The sequence below is a fragment of the Numida meleagris genome, chromosome 1, assembly GCF_002078875.1.
Source record: "Numida meleagris isolate 19003 breed g44 Domestic line chromosome 1, NumMel1.0, whole genome shotgun sequence".
In the NCBI taxonomy this organism is placed as follows: Eukaryota; Metazoa; Chordata; class Aves; order Galliformes; family Numididae; genus Numida; species Numida meleagris.
In genome coordinates, this window is record NC_034409.1 from 46465612 (window position 1) to 46486264 (window position 20653).

General features: G+C 37.0%; 1 protein-coding gene across 4 annotated transcripts in view; it reads right to left on the bottom strand.

Moving 5' to 3' along the window:
- Window positions 294–20653, bottom strand: part of CDK17 (cyclin dependent kinase 17) — a 94134-nt gene continuing 73774 nt past the window's right edge. For all 4 annotated transcript variants that reach the window (XM_021392606.1, XM_021392544.1, XM_021392734.1 and 1 more), the window contains 13 exons: window positions 20199–20324; window positions 16772–16828; window positions 14848–14962; window positions 14229–14323; window positions 12498–12560; window positions 9456–9579; window positions 7805–7925; window positions 7231–7328; window positions 6833–6938; window positions 6053–6095; window positions 4786–4876; window positions 3908–3985; window positions 294–3693 (listed from right to left, as the gene is read on the bottom strand). In XM_021392606.1, coding sequence (XP_021248281.1) covers window positions 3656–3693; window positions 3908–3985; window positions 4786–4876; window positions 6053–6095; window positions 6833–6938; window positions 7231–7328; window positions 7805–7925; window positions 9456–9579; window positions 12498–12560; window positions 14229–14323; window positions 14848–14962; window positions 16772–16828; window positions 20199–20324 — 1155 coding nt within the window. In that variant the 3' untranslated portion in view covers window positions 294–3655. The remainder of the gene's footprint in view (window positions 3694–3907; window positions 3986–4785; window positions 4877–6052; window positions 6096–6832; window positions 6939–7230; window positions 7329–7804; window positions 7926–9455; window positions 9580–12497; window positions 12561–14228; window positions 14324–14847; window positions 14963–16771; window positions 16829–20198; window positions 20325–20653) is intronic.

Here is a 20653-nt window from a genome sequence, read left to right on the forward strand (position 1 = left end):
CATCGGCTACAGCTCTGCATTTCCATACCCTAATTTGTTTGGATTTCTTTCAAGTCTGACTTGCATTCTGGGTATTTCCAGGCTCTGTAATACTTAGCTTGCAGATATTTACAACATACCTTTCATATGTTTTGTCCTCAATAACTGAATGTATTCTTAACCTTAATTCCATCTTAACACTGCAGAACAGAAACAATGTGCTTTTATTAAATCGAAAAACTCACGCAAACGAGTAAGCAGCCCCAAGAATGCTACCTTGCAGTTTTTCAAATGATTTGCAGATACAGAGTACGTTGATTCTTTAATAATTGTTTATTTTAACTTTTATTGCCCAATTCAGGGATACACTCTGGCTACTTAATGCTGTGGTAAAGCAGCACAAAAATAACACAGCTGTGCCGAGATGCATGTTTCACTAGAGCATTGCCGTGCAGCTGGGTTGTTCCCTTCCATCTCTCACTCTTTCCCAGCCTGTAAATCCCCATCCTCCACCCACCCTTTCACCCCTTCAGCCCTCACCTGCCATGTGCACACAACCTCCTACCACCTGCTTCTTTCTGGTCTCCAAAGCCACCTTCTTCCTACACACGCACCTTGCCCTTTCTACCTCCGGGCAGATGGGATACAACTGGTATCTTCTACAAACGATTATTTTAGATCAGCAACAGCTTGCAGGCCATTTCTCCTTAACTGGTCACCCACCTTCAGGCAGAGGCTGTCAAACCAAATCTTGACACTCAACTGCTTTTACTGAGCATCTGCCTGGTTTTCATCGTGGCTGAGGTTCTCCCCGAATGATCAGCACTCCCTACGTTCGCAGCGACAGCGGAACCAAGCCTGGAGTGCCTGATGCTGGCAGACAGGTGACAGAATGCTGAATTACATCAAAACGATGTCAGAGAAACGCCCAGTGACTTCAGACTCATTCACTACTGCCCCAAACAGGCATCTGCCACACAACGGTCTCTGTCGATGCAGGAATTATGGACCAAAAAGAGAAGACTCCAACAAAACTGGCTTGACCACAGATGCCGAGTTGCATTCCTTAACGCTACCTCCCAATGAAGCAAACCAATTCACTTGTAGGTCCTTTGAAAAAATCTCTAGGTACGCAGAATGCTTTAATTTTATGGAATATCTTTCCACCTGTAACAACAAATCTGAATTCCTACCTAGAATGGACACCTCCTCCTACCGTTAGCTGCAGCTGATCCCCTTCTAAATTTGTTAATGCACTTCATTTTTACCAGTTAAACCTTTAAGTCCTTTACTCATTAGCGTCACATTATTGTTGTTCTTTTATGAGCTAGAAAATATTATTGTTCTAGAAATGCTAAACCCCACATTTATTCACAATGAACATTTACTCTATATCGCCACTACTTCCGTAGAAAAAAAAGATGTTTCTCGGATACCTCTTCCTTCAACACCATCACGTCTACAACGTATCTCCTACAAAGTTAATCAGTATAAAATCTAGATCAGATCCGTATCAACTATAAAAAATATATTAACAACTATTTCAGGACAAAGGTTTCTCATTGGTGCCAAATCTGCCTCTGACACACACACACACGACGCTCCCACTGGTATCAGCGGGACCAATCCATGTATCCCAAACACGTATCACCTTCCTAGAGCTAGGCAAAACTTACGAACCCAGGTGACATGCAGGACTTGACTGCTAGTAATCAGACTGTGGACCATGATTACGGTACAATCCTGAACGGCCTCAGTTGCAGATGAGTCGTGCCACTTTCACTGCCACTACTTCTTTGTTGCAAGACTTTGTAAGCAGCTAAAGTTAAAACCGCTGACTCCCACAACACACGGATCTAGCTAAGTTTCCAACAACGCCCCAAGAACTGCAAGTTCACTTAGTCTGTATTTTTAACAACACAGGGCCTTTGTTATTATAAATTTCAAAACAAAACCAAAGAATTCCACGTAATATTTATACTTTCAAAAGTACAATATTAATACAGGTCGGTCAGTTAGAAATAACAGCAGTTTGTTAGGTCTACAAGATTTAACGTAAAACCGGTTTACAAATGCTGAAAAGCAGTAGTGGTCCAATAGTCACCATTACACATGAATTTCTCTCTTTCAGAAAATAAAAAAAAAAAATCCCAATTCAAATTTACCAGTATCGATGAAATATTAATAAAACACCCCCAAACATGCCACGATCACTATTCACAAATAAAGTTAAAATGAAATATACAAAAATTCACTTAATACTGTTAAATAACAATAAACTACAAGATTTCCTGAACAGAAATGGTAGGACCCCTGAATGTTTTACAGTGAATGTCAGGAAAAATTAAGTTACCTATGACTATTTTCAATGATATACCAGCCAAAGATTTACATGACCATTTCAAAATATACCAATAAAGATTTACAGTCTCTTTAAGATGCACTAAACAAATAGGTTCATAAAGGTGAACACAAATGCTTAAAAATACTGTAACCATCACCAAGGGTGTACTTATGATACTCACTGAGATGCATAAGCATAGTAGTAACATGTTTACTATCTCTGGTAAACAGATAACACCTAAGATCTGAAAAACTCTCTAAGTTCCCATTTTAAAAGTTTACTAGTATAGTGAGTTCTTATCAAGTACAAACTTGCATCTTTCCAGTTGATTTCAAGTGAATAATGCACAAATGGGAGAGAAACGAGGTGGGAAAAACATTATTCCCATATTCTTGTAATTAGTCGTCCTGTTCCTCGGTAATGAAAAGATTCAAAATTTCAAAAGTAAGTCAGGGTCCAACATATATGATTTTTTTTTTTTTTTTTTTTTTTTACTATTTGTATTCCTAAGTTAAAAACAAGGTAAAAAAAAGTCATTGCTTCTGCAAGTCATTGCTTCTGCCAGGCTTCATATGCACAACAACGTGCAAATACCTTATGCTGGAGTAAGCCTGACAAAATTTATCATCCAGTCTCCATGCTCTAATTCATCAATAACTAATATAGGATCTGAGAGCAAATAATAGTTACTTTTCACTTGTTTGAATCAACTTTCACACCATGTGCTTTTCAAAAACATAATATGCATTATAATTTTTCAACTATTTCAACACATACTTTCAATGTTAAATAAGGAATTAAGTGCCATGAACTTAGAGCATTAAAGATGGTTCACCTATAGCCAAGCAAAGCTATGCTTACATTCCAGGAAACACTGCAGTTTAAGAAATACAAAAAAACCCCGCAGCAGTAGAACATTTTATGAAGAGAAACAGATGCATTCACATATTATAAAGCCACTGCAACTTCTTCAGGCATGGAACTGTTGTGTTAACTATACAGACAGTAGTTATTTAGCAGCAATGATTCCGCAATAAATAATGCACTGTGTTTCTCAGTCCTGCACAAAAATTGCAGCTACAGTTACATCAACAGCTGTAACCTACTGGCTCTAGTGGCAGAGGAGACCTTAAAACCAACTGTACAAAAAATTGTCACACTGTGACAACAAATATAAAAACATAATCTGCAGGTTGGAAATAAAAAGACTCCACTGTGAAGAGGACAGTGTAGACAAACTGCGATTCCAAGTCCTCCAAAAGAGAGCACTGCCTTCAGATCCGAGTCCTTGATTGAGAGGATAAGCTTGGGCTTGACTCTGAATTGCCCACTTTAAAAAAGCATGCTCTGCCTTCTGTTCTTCCCATGTCCTACAACAGAACATGGACCACGGTAAGAAACATAAGCATTCGCACAACAGAGTATTCAATCGCTAGCTACATCTTCTGTCTTTCCATATCAAGACAATAGCCCTTCCTTGCGCCTTGTGCAACCAGTATCAGAATTTCCCTCTTTTTTTTCTACCTGCACTCACTGCACTAGCATGCAACTTGCAAGTACAAGAAAATACTCATCTTTTCATACCTGTCTCTGGATAAGTGGAATTTCGAAAGCCAGGGTCTTTTTGCAGCTGAATCTCTTTTAGACTGAATATTGAAACACCTGGAATGTAAGAAATAAATTAGTTTATATCCAAACACAACAATGCTTTACTGAGCAAATTCTATTCTTAATTTAGCAGTTCATGTGAGAAAAAAATCCTTTCTCTATTTGCAAATATTTAAGTCAGTATACACTGGACATCTGTAACAGATTAAAGAGTTTTTCATTAAGTTGTTGTGAGTTAACCCCTAATAGATAGCTAGGGATCGTACAGCTGCTTGCTCAGTTCCCCACACCTCCACTCTGTGGGGATAAGGAAAGGAAGATTAGAAGCAAGAAAACCTGAGGATTGAGATAAAGAACTGTTTAATAAGTGAAGGAGAGGTTGAAGAAGAGAGAAAGAAAAGGGGAAAAAAAACAAGCTATGCAAGCAAAGGCGATCACTTGCCACCTCCCACATGTAGACCAATGTCTAGCCAGTTCCTATGCAAGAGATGATTAACTTCCCTAACAACTCCCCTGTCCTCTTATTCTATTTTTTGCTGAACATGACATTATATGGCATGGAATATGTCTTTACTTAGTTGAGGTCATCTGCCTCGTGCGTCCCCTCACAACTTCTTGCACATCCCCCAGTCTTGGAGAAACAGAAAAGGGCTCAATGCTGCGCAAACATCACTTAGCTACAGATAGAACACCGGTGTGTTACCAGCAATGTTTTTACGACAAATATAAAACACAACCCCATACAAGCTGCTGTAACAAAAATTAATTCCATCCCACCGAGATCCAGTACGGTAATGCAGTCAGCTTTCATGTACTATCTCAACAATATTCTGCTACTTTACTACTCTTCTTACTTTCAGGCAAAGTGTGTATCCTTGTTCCAAGACTCCTGAAGTATGCATGTTTCATGGCCTCTTCTGCTGAAATTCTCTTCTTGGATTCATACTATTAACATAAAAGAATGTGTGTTGGTTTTCATTAAAAAATTATTTGCATTAAGTGATTTGACCAAAGGAAGAGTTCAGCTTGCTCAAATCTTTCCTACCAACTCACTGGGACATCTTTGTTTTCTTCACTTTTATTTCACACATGAAACACCCAATATATGCTATCTAAAGTAGAATTATCAACGTATGTGGTTGATAAAATACTTGAGAAAAGGAAAACTGCTATAAATGGATGCAAATAAAAAATACACTTTTTTTCTAGTTGTAACATCGAATAAGCTATATATTAAATTGCAGTGAAATGCTATAACAAGAGAAGTTTTCTATTTCAGATAGACTACGCTACAGCATTTTGTGTAAGAGGAAACTCTAGATGACACAGTCTTAAATGTGCACTTAACACACTTCGTGTTTGGTGTATTTGGACAAAGATGCAGACATTAAAAAAAGGGGTACACAAGAACAAATTCCAAACAGGGACTGCAAGTGCTGTTCAACACAACACGTAAATAGATGAAGACCTGATATAAAATGGCTGCAAAACAGAGTTACAAAAATCCTTATACACTAAGGCTTTTTAACACAGTGACATTACAGGACTTCTCCAACTATTCAAAGATTTAAGAGTTGGTCTTCCATCTTGCTTCCCCTCGTTTTGCTTCTGGCTCATTTTTAATGCAGATTCAAAGATTAAATCCACATAACACTTTCCCTTTTGAATACAGACAGTTTGAAAGATCAAAGAGTATTATCACACCTTAGTACCTGCCTCTGCCTCTCTAGTGGTAAGCTATGTCTGTCTTTAAGGAAACATAGCATCTGTATTCAAAAATCCTGTTTAAATATCGTATTTCAAAAGTGTTTCAGTTTTTCAGAGAACAGCTAACACAGAATTTTACAAATTTTGCGTTTTTACAGACAGTAATCACAGAAGAAATTGCCTCTGGCAAAAGCAAGAAACAAAAACTACAACCAAAATCATCAGCTTTTAAATCCCTACAGCGTGCAGCCTAACACTCATTCTTCCCATACCTGTCATCCACTACACACTCAGCAGCACGTTTCACTTTGAATTACATCTGACACTTACTATGCTTGCAATACATATATTTTTTAACATAATATATTAAAATTCTAAACTTGCACTTATATAAAGCCACAAAAAACATCTTACTTGAAGGAACTTCGCTATCAATTCAATTCCTTCTGTGTCTAGCCTAAAAATAAAAATATTTAAAAAAATTAGAACAGTTATTAAACTATGTTTACAAAAGCCAATCTGCAAAGTAACGGATTTCATTAAATGATATAAAGACTAAAATTGAACTTAAACACAAGAATGTTTTCATCTGAACAACTTTTTTGCTTGTAAGTATGTATACACACAAGTAGCAGTATCTCAGAACAAGACTAGCTGGAAAACACTGGGAACAGAAAAGTCTTGAGCTCTGCATTGTGGTTTAGTAGGTCGACCCAGGTCATTTACTGGAAGGACACAATGTTAGATCTTTTTCTTCTGAGTCACTAAAAATGTGTTAGGCTTTGTTATAAAGTTTATTTATAATCTCTGTGCTGTTAACAATACTGATGCAGACCCTGCAAATTCTTCTTAACGTTTTAGAATGATTTCAAGAGACTGCTCAAGGAAACCTTGCCATTTTTAACAATGAGCCTATTATACAGCAGAAAGTGCTGAGTGAATACTCCCACTATGCAGGCATTATTAACAGGATTTTATAGTCCTATAAGTCATTATGGAACTGTGGTGCCCTGAGTGATATTTGACAAAGTAAGCACAGAGTAAGAGGATTATATTTTGCATTAATATCTGATGCACATCTATATGTATAGTCTTCCGGCATTCACTAGCACATCACGTTTGGAAGTTTGTTCACATTTAGAAATATTCAAAGACATAGGGATGCATACATTCTATTAGTAAAACACAAAGTACCTTGGTGCATGGTTGATTAGGGGTTGCGGTTTATATTTGGGAAAGTTGTAGTTTCTAAATTCATCACTGGAAGAAATGCCTGGCCATGTTTCCTGACACGGGGTTCCTGTATTTAAAAGAAGCACCAAATTCAACTTACAAAACAAATCACACCAAACTGTAAAGAAACAACTTTTATATAAATAAGTGCTTAATCCTGTAATTTGAACAGGAAAAGGCAATGCTGTACAAGCTCATCTGTGCACTCAGCTTGATCACTTTCATCAAGAATACAGTCATTCACCTTAAATATAATGGAACATAAAATGCCATTTTTATGGATGTACAGTTCTCCCAGAAAGAACAATTAGAAGAATAAATTTACAGCACTGACAGTACTACAAGAAGTACATATTTACCCAGAAGCCTGAAAATTAAGTGCAGTTCGTCTTCAACAGTCGAACCAGGGAAGAGAGGCCTTCCTGATGCCATTTCAAAAAATATGCATCCAACACCCCTTTACAGAAACACAGAAAAAGATACATCAGAAAAATATCCAGCAATTTAGTCTTTCACCTCTGAAAGACTTCTGTAACTTAGATCTTCAATATAAACAAATTATTAATTAATGACACGTTGCTACTAAAAATATAGTTTTGAAAGAAGATACACATCAACAAAAGAGCTGCCGAAGACCAAATATATCCTTCAGATGACAAGTTAGTCAACTGTATTGTAGCTCATAGTAAATACCATGTGTTCTGTCATCAGAGGAGCGTGGATTTTTTTCCCTAGAAATGTCAGCCTTGTGCATGTTAACTCTAAGTAATAAAAAGTTATCCTACATTCAAAATTTCTCTAAAACCTAACTCAGTTGCTGTCTTCCAAAATTCAAAGGATTAGTATTTGCAAGCTACTACATAGTAATTAAAAGTTGACATCTTTTCAGCTGGGCTGAGAAGAAGAATTAAAACTTGACAAAGCAGTACAAACCACATGTCAATTTGAGTTGAATACTCTGAAGATCCGAGGAGAACATCGGGTGGTCTGTACCATAACGTGACAACTTCATTGGAATAGGTCTTTGTTGGAACAGACTTCGCTCTAGCCAATCCTTGATTAAAAGGAAAATAAAGGGTAATGTGTTGCTTCTGTGCAATGCTGCTTTGCTTAAATCTTATTTTGCATGGAATTAACAAAGAATTTTTAGGAGAGAAATCAACCTTAATATGTTCGTTAAATACTTTCCCGATTATATGCAATTAAAGAGTCCTAATTTCTACATCATGTCTTGCAGTATGTACATTAACATCATGAGAAGTGTTTTTAAGCGCAGAAGATTGGTAAGCAGATCAAAACCTGCAGTAATTCTATACGTTACATCAAAACAACAATGCATTATATCAACACAGCACCTTCCCTCATGATCTGTGAAACACTTTCTGCACATTCTCCATTTAAGAATTATACTGCAAGAGTTAGAAAGCAACAAATGAGTAATGAAACAGTGGAAATGAACCAAAACAGTATTGAATCAACATAGGTCTTCCATAATAACACTGTCAGTTTGTCAGTACTATCCTCAATAAAAGTCTACTGTGTTAAATGCAATTTTCAGAGTGACTTTTGTTGACAAACGGGGAAAAAAAATAACAGCGGCAACACAATTTTCTAAGGACCTTCCTGACATAAAAAATAAAAGGAAACTGTGAAGGCCACGCTCTACTGCAAGTGCTCACTGGAAATCCCAAAAGAACTTGGTGTATCACTCTGGTGACAGAGTAAAACCTGAAAATTTTGTGTAAGGACAGACCTTTCCTCTTGCTTATTTTGGTTACTCTGCTTTGGAGTGACCACAGAGCGTGAGGAAAAAGAACTTGAGCTCCAACTTAAGGATTTGACTAAGTGCCAGTTTCAAAGCAGGGAGACTACTTTCAAACCTCAAGCAACAGTAAGACCTATACGTACATTTTCCAATATCCTGTAAAAGACTGAGTTTCATTTAACGTCTGAGAACACACACATTTACTACAGACCTGATGTTCTTGTTTTTTCTTTGTGAGTGCAATTGCACATACCCTTCTCTCCTTTGCCTCATTCAGATAAATTCCAGCAACAATGATGATTGCTTCCACTAACTTATTCAAAGCAAAGACAGGAACCAAAACAAGTTTGTGGAATATCTGTAATCACGACTGAAATAATAAATAGACTAAGCACCAACTTCTAAAGAACACTGTAAAACTGACAGAGACTTGGGTTGGAACCATATTCGACAATGCTGATCCTACAGCTACAGTTCAGAAGCTACTACAAGGAAGACAGTACAGCTACCTTACATGACAGACAGCAAATTTCTTCCCTGTTGATCCTGACTAGTGAAGGTGTTATTTTTCTGGTTACTGAGATATAGCAACAGCAACAAGGACAAGGTCCTGAATCCCAGCCTTCTAAATTGATAGGGGCGTACAAAGAAGATGAATGAATACACTCCCTAGGTTCATCTTCCCAATGTTCACAGCGCAAATGTGCAAAAGCACATTCCCAGTTTCAAAAGATTTCAAAGTTCTATATAATTTATATTCACTATTTTCCCAGTGCTGAGTAAAGAAAATATTTATTACAGAAGAATTCCAGTCCATACCAAAGTCTGCTAGCTTCAGTTCTCCTTTCTCATTAATTAGTAGATTTTGTGGCTTCAGATCTCGATGTAGCACCTTTCTCCTATGACAGTATGCCAAACCACGAAGAATCTGGTATAAAAATAGCTACAAAAGAGAACATTTAAATAAATTAAACCGAAAACATTAATCTTCAGATTACATTAACAGTCTATTTGGGCACTGTAGAGTTAAGTCACTGTACTGTAAGCAAGACAAAAATACTTCTCAAAAAGTGAATTAACTTTCCATATGAGCACATTCTTGAGTATCAGATTTAAAATCCTTTTATGCTAATGTACTGCTTTTACTCGACACTTTACAACAAAGATTTTGAGAGATTTGTTCTGCATAATTGAAGAGAACCACACGGCTATTTATTTTTTTTTAACTATTTGCCAATGCTGTTTCCCACACTAATGTCTTTAAAGGTAACTGTCTCTGACTATACTGAAGTTACTTTCTGGCACAGGATCCCTTATTAAAATGCAGCTCAGGACTCTTTCCATCCAACTGTGCGACACTGTGTAAAGAACGTTTTAACAGGCAGGCTACTGGAAAAATACAACAGGATTCACAAGCTCATGAGATGTGGAGAAGTGGAGAAATGATGATTACTAACACAACTCCACTGCCTCTGGCATTCATATTCATCCCCTCACCTTGATACACACAGGTTTGTTTCGGTCCTTTGCAAAAGCCAGCCAGCCAAGCAACTCCAGTCATACATATTAATGATGCATATATGTAGACTTAAAGGTACTAAGGGATGAAGAAAGGTTTAGCAATGGGTAGCCAAAGCAGTTTACTCTATCGTCACCATTTCTGTAGATATAAAGGGTCTGAATTTGAACACGAGACTTTTGGGTAGCCTTTGCTAGAATCAATTTTTATATGACCATTTCCTAACATTTCAGCTTATTTTTCTACCAGGTAACACTAAAAAATTATTTTTCTCTAAATGGACAAATACACAGCAGGTGTGGCTTACATACATCCGTTCTTAGTCTGCTTATTCAGGTTTATCTACTCAAGAAAAAGTGAAATTTGTAGTGATTTCTTCTCTCTTCCTTTGTTTGAAGAGAAGAAAAAGAATCCACTAGCTTTGTTCTACCTATTCATGCCCATATTGTCGCAAGAGCAGCCACTCCCAAGCGGCATTAACAGCACTGCTGTAGAAATTGACAGCCATCTCTAGCATGCACTGAGACAGCAAGGACTGGTCAAGAAGGTAATGCAGATTATTTTACAGAAATTGTGGATCTTCATGACAATTGGCATGGATCCTCCTTTAAATGCACAGGACAACACATACAAGCTCACAATTCTGTTTCAAACAGCAGTATCTGCTGAGATCACACACATCTTTATATTATACATCTTCATTTTGTTACAACTCAGAAACATAAAATTAGGCAAGGAATGTGACAGAAGGGGTGACACGGAGGTCTCTCAAATGTGAGTAATAAACCAAACTGCCACAGTTATTGTATTCTAAGCATATACAGCTACCACAGTTAAGCAGTTGTTTTGATTTCAGTGCCAGAGGTACTGACCATATCAATACGCTCTTAGGGCACAGTTTAAACCTCAGGCACACATGGAAAAACAGTTTTCTCCACTTAGCTCAGATTATCACAAGCAGATTCCCCGATCTCTTAACTGCGCTCCTGTAAGGAGTCAGCTTCTCATTTACAGCTCTTTACTTTTTATGCTCAAAGCACTACTTTTTAATTTGTATTTAATTGAAAACACAAGCTTAATTATATTTTATGTTGTCTCTCTGAAGTAGATATAAATTAAATAATTTCCCTTCACAGATTCTCAAAGGAAGCAACAGAGTAGGCTAGAAGGACTTCTCTTCCCTCAGAGTTCTGTGGCAACAGAACAAGAGAAAAACCTAACCAAACAGTGACCAGCATCTAAGCTAAATCCCATATGCAATTCAATGAAGTACGGATTTCTCAACATGCACCTAAACCAAAAACAAGGATGACAACTCTACAGGTACGTACAAGAAATCCATCACTTCACATTATTTGGAACACTGACTTGTCAACGACATTTGTGCTGTGTACTGTGTGTAAGAATAAAAGTAGCTGTCCCATCTTGTCTGTGCGCTCATGGTTCTGTTTGCTAGAACCACAGACTACAAACAATATTTTTCAAGAGGCATGAAAGAGTTCCTCAGATATGCTTATTATACAAATATTAACCCTTACATGAATTATATACAGCTTAATTAAGCTGCTTTGAAGGTACTGTACAGCGGAGGTTGCAAGACAGCAAGGCAGTACTGTGTTAACCCAGCCTCCCTGGAAGCTTAACTCATTTCAAGTTAGTATTTTCCTCTCTTTGGAATCTTGCTCATAAAGCTGTAGTATTAAGAAACATAAACAGGTATTCTAGATTTCCAAATGACAAACTGCTTGTTAGGGGAGACATCTGAAACTGAGTCAGTCTCACCAGGACAGATTTGGAACTGAGTCACAAAACCAAGCCAAAGCTACAGTTGAAAGTAATCGCCAATTAAATCTTAAATAATTTGTTTTATTACTAATGGAGAGGAGTATTTATTGTTAAAATACAAATTAAAGCATCTTTCTTGAGTGATAGACAGAGTAATCCAAACCCACGAACACGAGTGAGGTCACGTTTTCCTTGCTGAGCACACAGATTTTATTTGAGGATATACCAAAACAAGGACTTACCTCAAGGAGCACACAATAATGGAAAGATGTCAATACAGTTATATTACTTTTAAGAAAATTTTTGTTTTAAATATGTAATGTCAGAGAGAATGAAATCCTATATAAAGTTATATAAACTCTTTTTATTGCTTTAAATACTTAAAGGTTACCAAAAGCAAGAAGAAACACTGCATTTGATATTACATGCAGTTGAGTCGGGTCCAATAGTCAAAAAAAAGTTTCTTTATTTTTTTTGAAAGCTCTGAATCTTACAGCTTCTGATTATTAAGTTCTCTGAAATTCTTCAATCAGAACAGAGAAAGTTGGAAAACTCACCTTTACATTGTGCATACTCATGATGTTACCACAGTCATCCATGTACTGCTTCAGATCCTTATCCTGTCAAAAGATCATTACTTTTCAGTGAAATTATGGACAACAGATTACGTGAGCATTATTTTTATTAGAAGTAGCCAAGAAATCACTCATCAGAAGACTTGAGTTTTCTGAAGTTCAGTATTTGGTAAAAAACAAAACAACAACAACCAACCCACAGAAGTCTGAACATGCAGAAAACTGTCATTTCCAGAGGGCAAAACAACCCAAGTTTTCCATCAGGTTGCATTATCTTAGACAGTGTTATTTGTTATTTCTTCACCTTCCACCTTGTGCATGCCAATTTTTGTTGCTGTTGTTGTTTTACCATGAAATTGCTACATTCTCCAATTACACTGGAAGCAAATCTTTTTCTTCAATCCTCTTATTATGCTTACATGTACACATGTATATGTAATGTTATACAAATATATCATTGAAGCTTCAGTGAGAAAGTGAAAAGCCTACAACGGAAGATGCAAGTGAGAGATGTTAACTGTGGACGTTTGCTTTACAAGAGTGTTACAAAAAGATGGAATGTGAAGTTGTTTACTCTGAAGTATACTTTTTTCCTAATTGTAGAATCACAGAATATCCTGACTTGAAAGGGACCCACAAGGTTCAAGTCCAAATCCTGGCTCCACACAGGACCACTCAAAATTCAAACCCTATGTCAAGAAGTGTTTGGACAATGCGCTCAGAACTCCAGCAGGTCAGTGCTGTTTCCACTGCCCTGGGGAACCTACTCCAGTGACTGATCATCCTCTGGTGAAGAGCCTTTTCCTAACATCCAACTTTACGCTCCACTGACACAGCTTCATGCCATCTCCTTGGGTCCTGCCGCTGTCACCAGAGAGCAGAGCTCAGTGTTGCCCCTCCACCTGCCTCATGAGGAGCTGTAGGCTGCCGCAAGGCAGCCTCAGCCTCCTCTGCTCTGGGCTGAGCAAACCAAGGAACCTAACCCACTCCCCCATACACACTACCCTCTAGATCTTTCACCACCTTCAAAACCCTCCTCTGTAGGCTCTCTAATAGCTTTATGTCCTTCTTCTATTATGGCACCCAAGCCTGCACCCACAAGTGCTTCAGGTCTGCCTGTCTGACAGTGCTGCCTGTGCCTGGTGCACCCCAGGATATGGTTGGCCCTTTTGGCTGCCAGGGTACCCTGCCGACTCACGTTCAACCAGAACCCCCATACCTTTTTCCACGGGGCTGCTCTCCAGCCTCTCATCCCCTACACTGTACGTATATTCAGGGTTACTCCACTGCGGGTACAGAATCCAGCACTTGCTCTTGTTAGTCTTCATGAGCTGGTGATGTCCAACCCTCTAATTTGTCAAGATCTCTCTGTACGGTCTCTCTACCCTCAAGGGTGTCAAAAGCTCCTCCTAATTTAGTATCACCTGTCTTAGAGTCTAAGATCATCTGTAAAAGTTGTGAAAAATACCTATGGGATAACAGCATAATTATCCTTTTTTATAGTTACTAAATTTGGTATGAGTTAGTATGAATCAAAACAGTATTTGCTGATTTACAGCACTTTGAGAACTGAACACAGCTGTATAATTTTCAGTCAAATAAGTCTAAATGCAGGATAAACAGTTTTTTTTTTTAAATTTGCTGTTTGTGTTACTCAGTATTTTTAAGGAAATAGATTGAATTTAAAGCTCACTAGTTGTTTTAAAGGCTTACCAGATATTCGAAAACAAGAGTCAAAGACTTGTCTGTATGAACAATGTCATGTAACGTAACAATATTCGCATGCTTCAGATCTTTTAATAACGACACTGCAAAGGAGAATTTTAAATATAAATTAATACAAAAGAAGCAATAAATGCATTTCCAGCAAGTTCATATATATAAGTTGTTTAATTTTTCAAAAAATTAGATATTTTTAAGAACATAATATTCATATGGCATTAATTTAATCAAAGTAAAGGAAATGCATTTAATCAAAATACCACACACATTTGGGTAAAAAACTATTAATACTTCCTATACAGAACTGTTCAAACAGAAGCAGTCATTTCACAAAATGTATTCTGAATCCCTGAAAATTACTAGTATTAGTGTAATTCAGTATAAAATAATCCATTTATAACACTGTGCTTGAGAATACAAACACCTCCCATATTGTTTGAAACACGTACTCTTAATATGGCTAAGATTAAAATTTTCCTCATCAAAACTAATACCAATTTCTTTAATTGCCCATATAGTTGATATATTTCCAAGCACTAACAGTACTTTAGTCAAAACGAAAGCCAGAAGCATCTGAAATTTTGAAGACTAATAAAATAAAAGTTATCACCTTCTCTTATGGCTGTACACGGTGCTCCCTCTTCATGTTCCAAGCGAATTTCTTTCAGAGCCACCAGATTCTCTGTCAGTTTACTTCTCCCCTTATAAACTGTCGCATAAGTACCCTGCAAAACAGAAAAAGAAGTTGCTTCTTCATTGAAAGACCAAAAAGAAAAGAAACTTCCATCGAAAGCTGTAATAGGTTTCACGTGGGCTAAGACGAGTTTTTACTTTTTTTTTTTGATAGAGGTTAAACTAGAAGAATATTTTGTAGACATCTGAACACACAGAAGACAACAAGGGATGCATATACTTACTAACTCTGAAATTACATGGAAAGATGTACACCATATACCTACCAAAGAAGTTTGATAAGTTCACTGCTGGTACAATTTACCACCTTGAACAGCCAGAAGTATGAGCCTTGCAGCCCTGAAGGCCAACTGTGGGAGTCTATAATCAGGAGGGATACTGACGTTTTACATAGTCTGACAGTGATAGCACAAGGAGTAATGGCTTTAAACTAAAAGCGGGTAGGTTGAGATTAGGAATAAGGAAGAAATTCCTTACTCAGAGGGTTGTGAGGCACTGGAACAGAGAAAAGGTTGCTCAGAGAAGCTGTGGATGCCCCATTCCTGGAGATGTTCCAAGGCCATGTTGAATGGGGCCCTAGGCAACCTGTTCTAGCGTCAAATTTAGCAGCTGGCAACCCTGCCCAGGGGAGATGGAACTAGATGATGTTTAAGGTCCCTTCCGACCCAAACCACTCTATGATTAAAACTATCTCAGGTATCACTATACTGCACTGCAGTTAAGTTTCCAATGGCAGCTGACAAATTTCATCACTATTTTTAGGAAAACATAATTCCTTTTGGTCACTGTTTCTTGTCCTTGCTATGTGTTTTACATAAGAACGTTCTGGGAAGAGAACTAGTCAAAGTTTTGATTTTGTTGACATCCTGAACACGAACATGGTGAAGCTAATCTTTTTCAGTTTTTGTAGACAATAAAAGATTAGAAACTCTTCAAGATACATTGCACAAGAAATTCTGACGAAACAGTGAGTAAGCATAACTAACATCATGAATTGCAAAGAGGAAGCAAACAAGTTACTGCAAGTACCCTATATTACTATAGATACATCCTGTACTTTCCATTACACTTTCCAATACACCCACAATTAAGACTCAATAGCTACTAGATTAATATTTCCTCAAAGCTGGGCAACATTATGTCATGTCTAGTGAGGCACCGGACAAGTACTAGAGGAAAAAAAAAGCATTTGGAAATGAGAACGCTGCAAATGGAGCACTTTCTGCAATGTTCTGTGCATCCCATCTGGTGCTCCTTATCTTTTTTAGATAGCACTGGTCACTCCCAAACTGATCCCTCCTGAACCTTATATTTTCTCTCAAAATCACTGGCTGGCTGGAGTAGTGATAAGCAGTATTACTGCCCTCCCAAAAGGAAAGACAAGTAAAACTCAGTATTATTTAAATCTTGCTCTTCCCCAGCTCAGTGATGTTCTTCCTGCTCTTTTAATCACATATGCACAGAACGTTTTTGTGATATTGACACTGGTATGCAATGTCAGATGTTTGATGCACTGAAAAGAGAAACTGAACAGGTATCTCCAAGGTTATAGAGATTTTCAGTTAACATTTATATAAATTTCACATAAGTCATTGCCATCAAATCACAGAATCACAAAATGGCTGATATTGGATAGGACCTCTGGAAGGCATCTGGTCCAACCCCCTTACCCAAGCAGAGACACCTGGAAGACATTGCCTAGGACCATGTCCAGATGGTTTTTGAAGATCTCCAAAGAAAGGGACTCCGCAACCTCTCTGGGTACTGCAAGTGCTCTGCCATCTACCCAGTAATGAAATGCAATCAAAGAAGGAGTAATTTCAAAAGAAATGTATACATACCTCTCCAAGCTTTTCTAACTTGATATAGGTTTCCATTTTTCCAAATCCAATTTCTGACTACAAAGAAAATTAATGAAAATTGATCAATAAAGTTGACACCTTTATTCATTTAATCATCTATTTTGTCATTTACAACATTTAACCAACAAACTGAATTTTCTTTCAGAAAACTATCTGACAGTACTGGAGCAAACTTCAAGGAATCCAGTTATTTTAAAAATGACTAAGCATGTTATGATACAAAAGCATCCCAGTATCCAAGTCTAATACTCAGATTGTGAGTCTACTGCATACACTGGAAAAACTACGTACTTAGTTACACTTAGAACAAACCCCACTTTATCTATCTCCTGTGTAAATTGTCCTCACTCTTCCGATCTGATAATTAATGAGGCTATTATACTTAAAGCAGAGAAGTAATCTCAAACAATTCCATCCTTTCCTCTTGCTTAATATATTCATATGCAGCTCCTTCCTTCAAACTAATTTTCATTACTTATTTTCTCTCCAGAAATACATGGAACATACTGAACATCTCTACTCCTGGTCCCCTCTTCCATTCTGACCTCTCAAAGCCTTTTCAGTCTAACATTCAGCAAAATCCTTAAACATCATCCCTCCTCGAACATCAGCTTCTTCTCAACCATTTACATTTCACGGTTCATAACTTCAAATCTTCAAGTATTTTATTTGGACCTATTCACCTTCTTTATTTTTCGTCAATAACTTATCACTATCATGCATGCCAAGAGAGTTTATCTGTCTTCGCAAAACATCTTTGGAAGACAGCCTCTAAGATCATTATTTTTTTCCCATTTAAACCTACTGTTACTCTCATATTTAACAGTCAACTATTAAAGTTATTTCTGTTTAAGACCAATCTCAATTACTCTAAATCTTTATATTACTCTTACCGCATAAAGAATGTTGAAAGCAGGTACAAAACATGAAATTTTTTAAACTGATTTACAAAGTGCATGTAGCCTGTACCATGTCAAAATCCTAAACCCACTGGCTTCATGAGGATTTGCATTACTGACAAACAAACATACTGTAACACAAAAAAAGCCAGGTTTTCTAGCATCACCTCCTCCTGCCACTTCCACACATAACGTTTCTTTCTAAGGAAAGATACTTTGACCCCTGACTGGCTTCAGCAATTATATCTGCAGGTCAGAAAAAGCTGATTTGCTCCTAAAATCCAAAGGATGTTAGAATTCTATATTATATCACTGTGTGCAACTCAAATACTGTTGACTGGATTAAGATTTGACAGCAATATACTATGAAGGTATACTAACAACAATTGGATTAATACCTCTGTTAATTTTCAGAACATGAAAACACATGAAGTAAATTTAAGACCTTGTCTACAAATGCTTTTAACATATCTAAGAGAAAAAATGGGCACATAATTTTGTTAACATGAAAGTACTAAGAGTAACTCTGGTTTATTAAATTAGTGCTAGGATTGAATTGTTTTAATGCTGCACAAGCATACTGTAGCATCAAGCTTATTTAGAAGCTTGGTGTGAAGCCTGTTTATCCCAAAATACAAGCAAAGTTGATATCTGACAAGCCTTGTAACTCCAGTGAGATTTTAAACACACCACTAATGGAGGAATGATGTTAGTAAAGTAAATATTACATTTTCAAAGCGTGTTTGACCTACAGATATATCGTGCAGTGGCATCAGAATTAAAAGATAGGCCTCTGAATTGAAAAGAGAAAATAAATGAGATCTGTACCCATTAGTCTTATTATTGCCAGAAAATCAGGAATACTACTTCAAAGTCTGATTTATTAGAACCCTTAATGCTAATAATTTCTGAGAAAAATATTTTTCTCATGTAAAACTCATCTGCTCATCATGATCTACCCAGAAACACTGGCAGATTCTACTTACAGTCTCTTATTTCTAGAGGTTGGTTCATAAGAGAAGGACCTATACCGCTGTGCATGCAATACGGTACCAACATACACAAAATATAATTATTGCAAAAGTGAATTTTTTGTAGTATTTCAAAGAAATGCACCAGACTTAAAGCATAACAAGTTCTCAATAATTTTTACTGTTTTTTATTTTGATTCCTACTAAGCCTTGAAGAGAGTCAGACATTTAAAGCAGCAAACAATATTCATATATTGTAAATACTGGTCTGTTAGCAAGCTTTCAGTGACAATCTCAGAGTAATGATTTTAGGTTATTCTGAAATGAGAACAATGCAGAAAATCCATGACTACACAGCAATGTTGGCAGATTTAATTTGGACCTTTAAGCCCCGAAAATCATTTTCAAAAAGCAAAACAAGACAACCTTGTGACAGGAAGTTGATTCCATACGCACATCGTATTCATTAGAGGGCAGTGTTTTTCTTTCATTCTTCCAGAATGTAAAGAGAAGGGAACTCCAGCTGCTCAATGTTAAACGAGCAACAGAAATAAGATATACAGGGAACTCCCCTAGCCTTCAAATATTATATTCCACCACTGAAAAGACACTATTGAAAAGGTACTTTGGTACACCGACATCTCAGAAGAGAAGGTTCTGGAAAATACGGTCCCCTGTTCAATGCTGCATCAGTAAGTAAGTAGTCTTAAGCTTGCTACATTACTACTACTTCCAGTGCTTTGATCCAACCACCTCTTCTTTTAATATCGTTCTAACAAAAGATAACATGTAGATCAGAGCTTTAGTCTACCACAACTCAATCATTATCAAATAATGGCTAAAATTGAATGGCTTTTGCAAAAAGAAGAAAAAGCTAGTTTTTGGACTATTTCAGAGATGTGCATATTTAATATTTGACCAGGATTTCTGGTATTTTTATCAGTATGTAAGAACTCTCCTTCTGCCATTCACAAAGAAAGACTTGTTTTTTGAAATTACCCAATAAAAAGATACACCTAAAAAGTTATATATGAATTTATTAATATTCTTACAAATTCATAAATGCTTCTCAAAAAATATAATCATTTCAACAACAAATTTGAGAATGAAAATTTGCTAAAAAAAAATACAGAAAGACAAGTGAATAGCTGCCTTCCTATTATGCTACAGTAGGGCCCTCCTACTCTATGGCAAGACACACAGTGGGGACCTAAGACTGGAGGGGCTCTTTGCTCAAATGATTATCACTGCTCTAAATAGTGTAAGGATGTACTTTGGGAGTAAAATATAGGCACAGATTTCGACGGCTCAAGACCCTCACTAAGAAATGACAGGTGAAAGTCTGCAGAAGAGAAAGGAAGGAAAGTGCGTTATTTAAATGTATTTTACAGGTGCTCAGTACGCACCAAAGTGCCCTGTCCTTCAGGACATAAAAGGCAAGGTGCAAATGAAGTCGAATTACACTTCTAGTATAGGGACATCTGCATTAAATGGAATCTTAAGACCCAGGAGGTCAGGAAGATGCATTACACTTACTAGAGATGCTCTCCGAGAACGTCGGCTCATCGGCTGATCAAATGGCGGGCTGTTAATCTGTAACTTTTCCAGATAGCCATCGGGTATCCTGATATCAGCAGGCAGGGACAAACGCTTGTTCAAATCCTGAGGTAAGTGATGTTAAAAAGAGAAGCATCAAGTATAATTCAGGATTTCCTAAAGCATGTTTTTACACTGGTTAGTGTTATTGTTACTACGGTGTTACCACTTAAAACTCAAACATAAAGCTGAAATGAAAGCTGTTTTTAAAAACTTACTCTCTTCTAATAATACTGCCAATTCTTTAATCAAAAAATTCAGTGTTTTACAAGCTCATTTTAACAAAACAAGAAGAACGAAATACTAAAATGTAATTAACTGCATTGCGGACATATTTGTTGAATTTACTAGAATACTTAAATACCTGGAATGCTGGAAATTGAGAATTTAAAGGG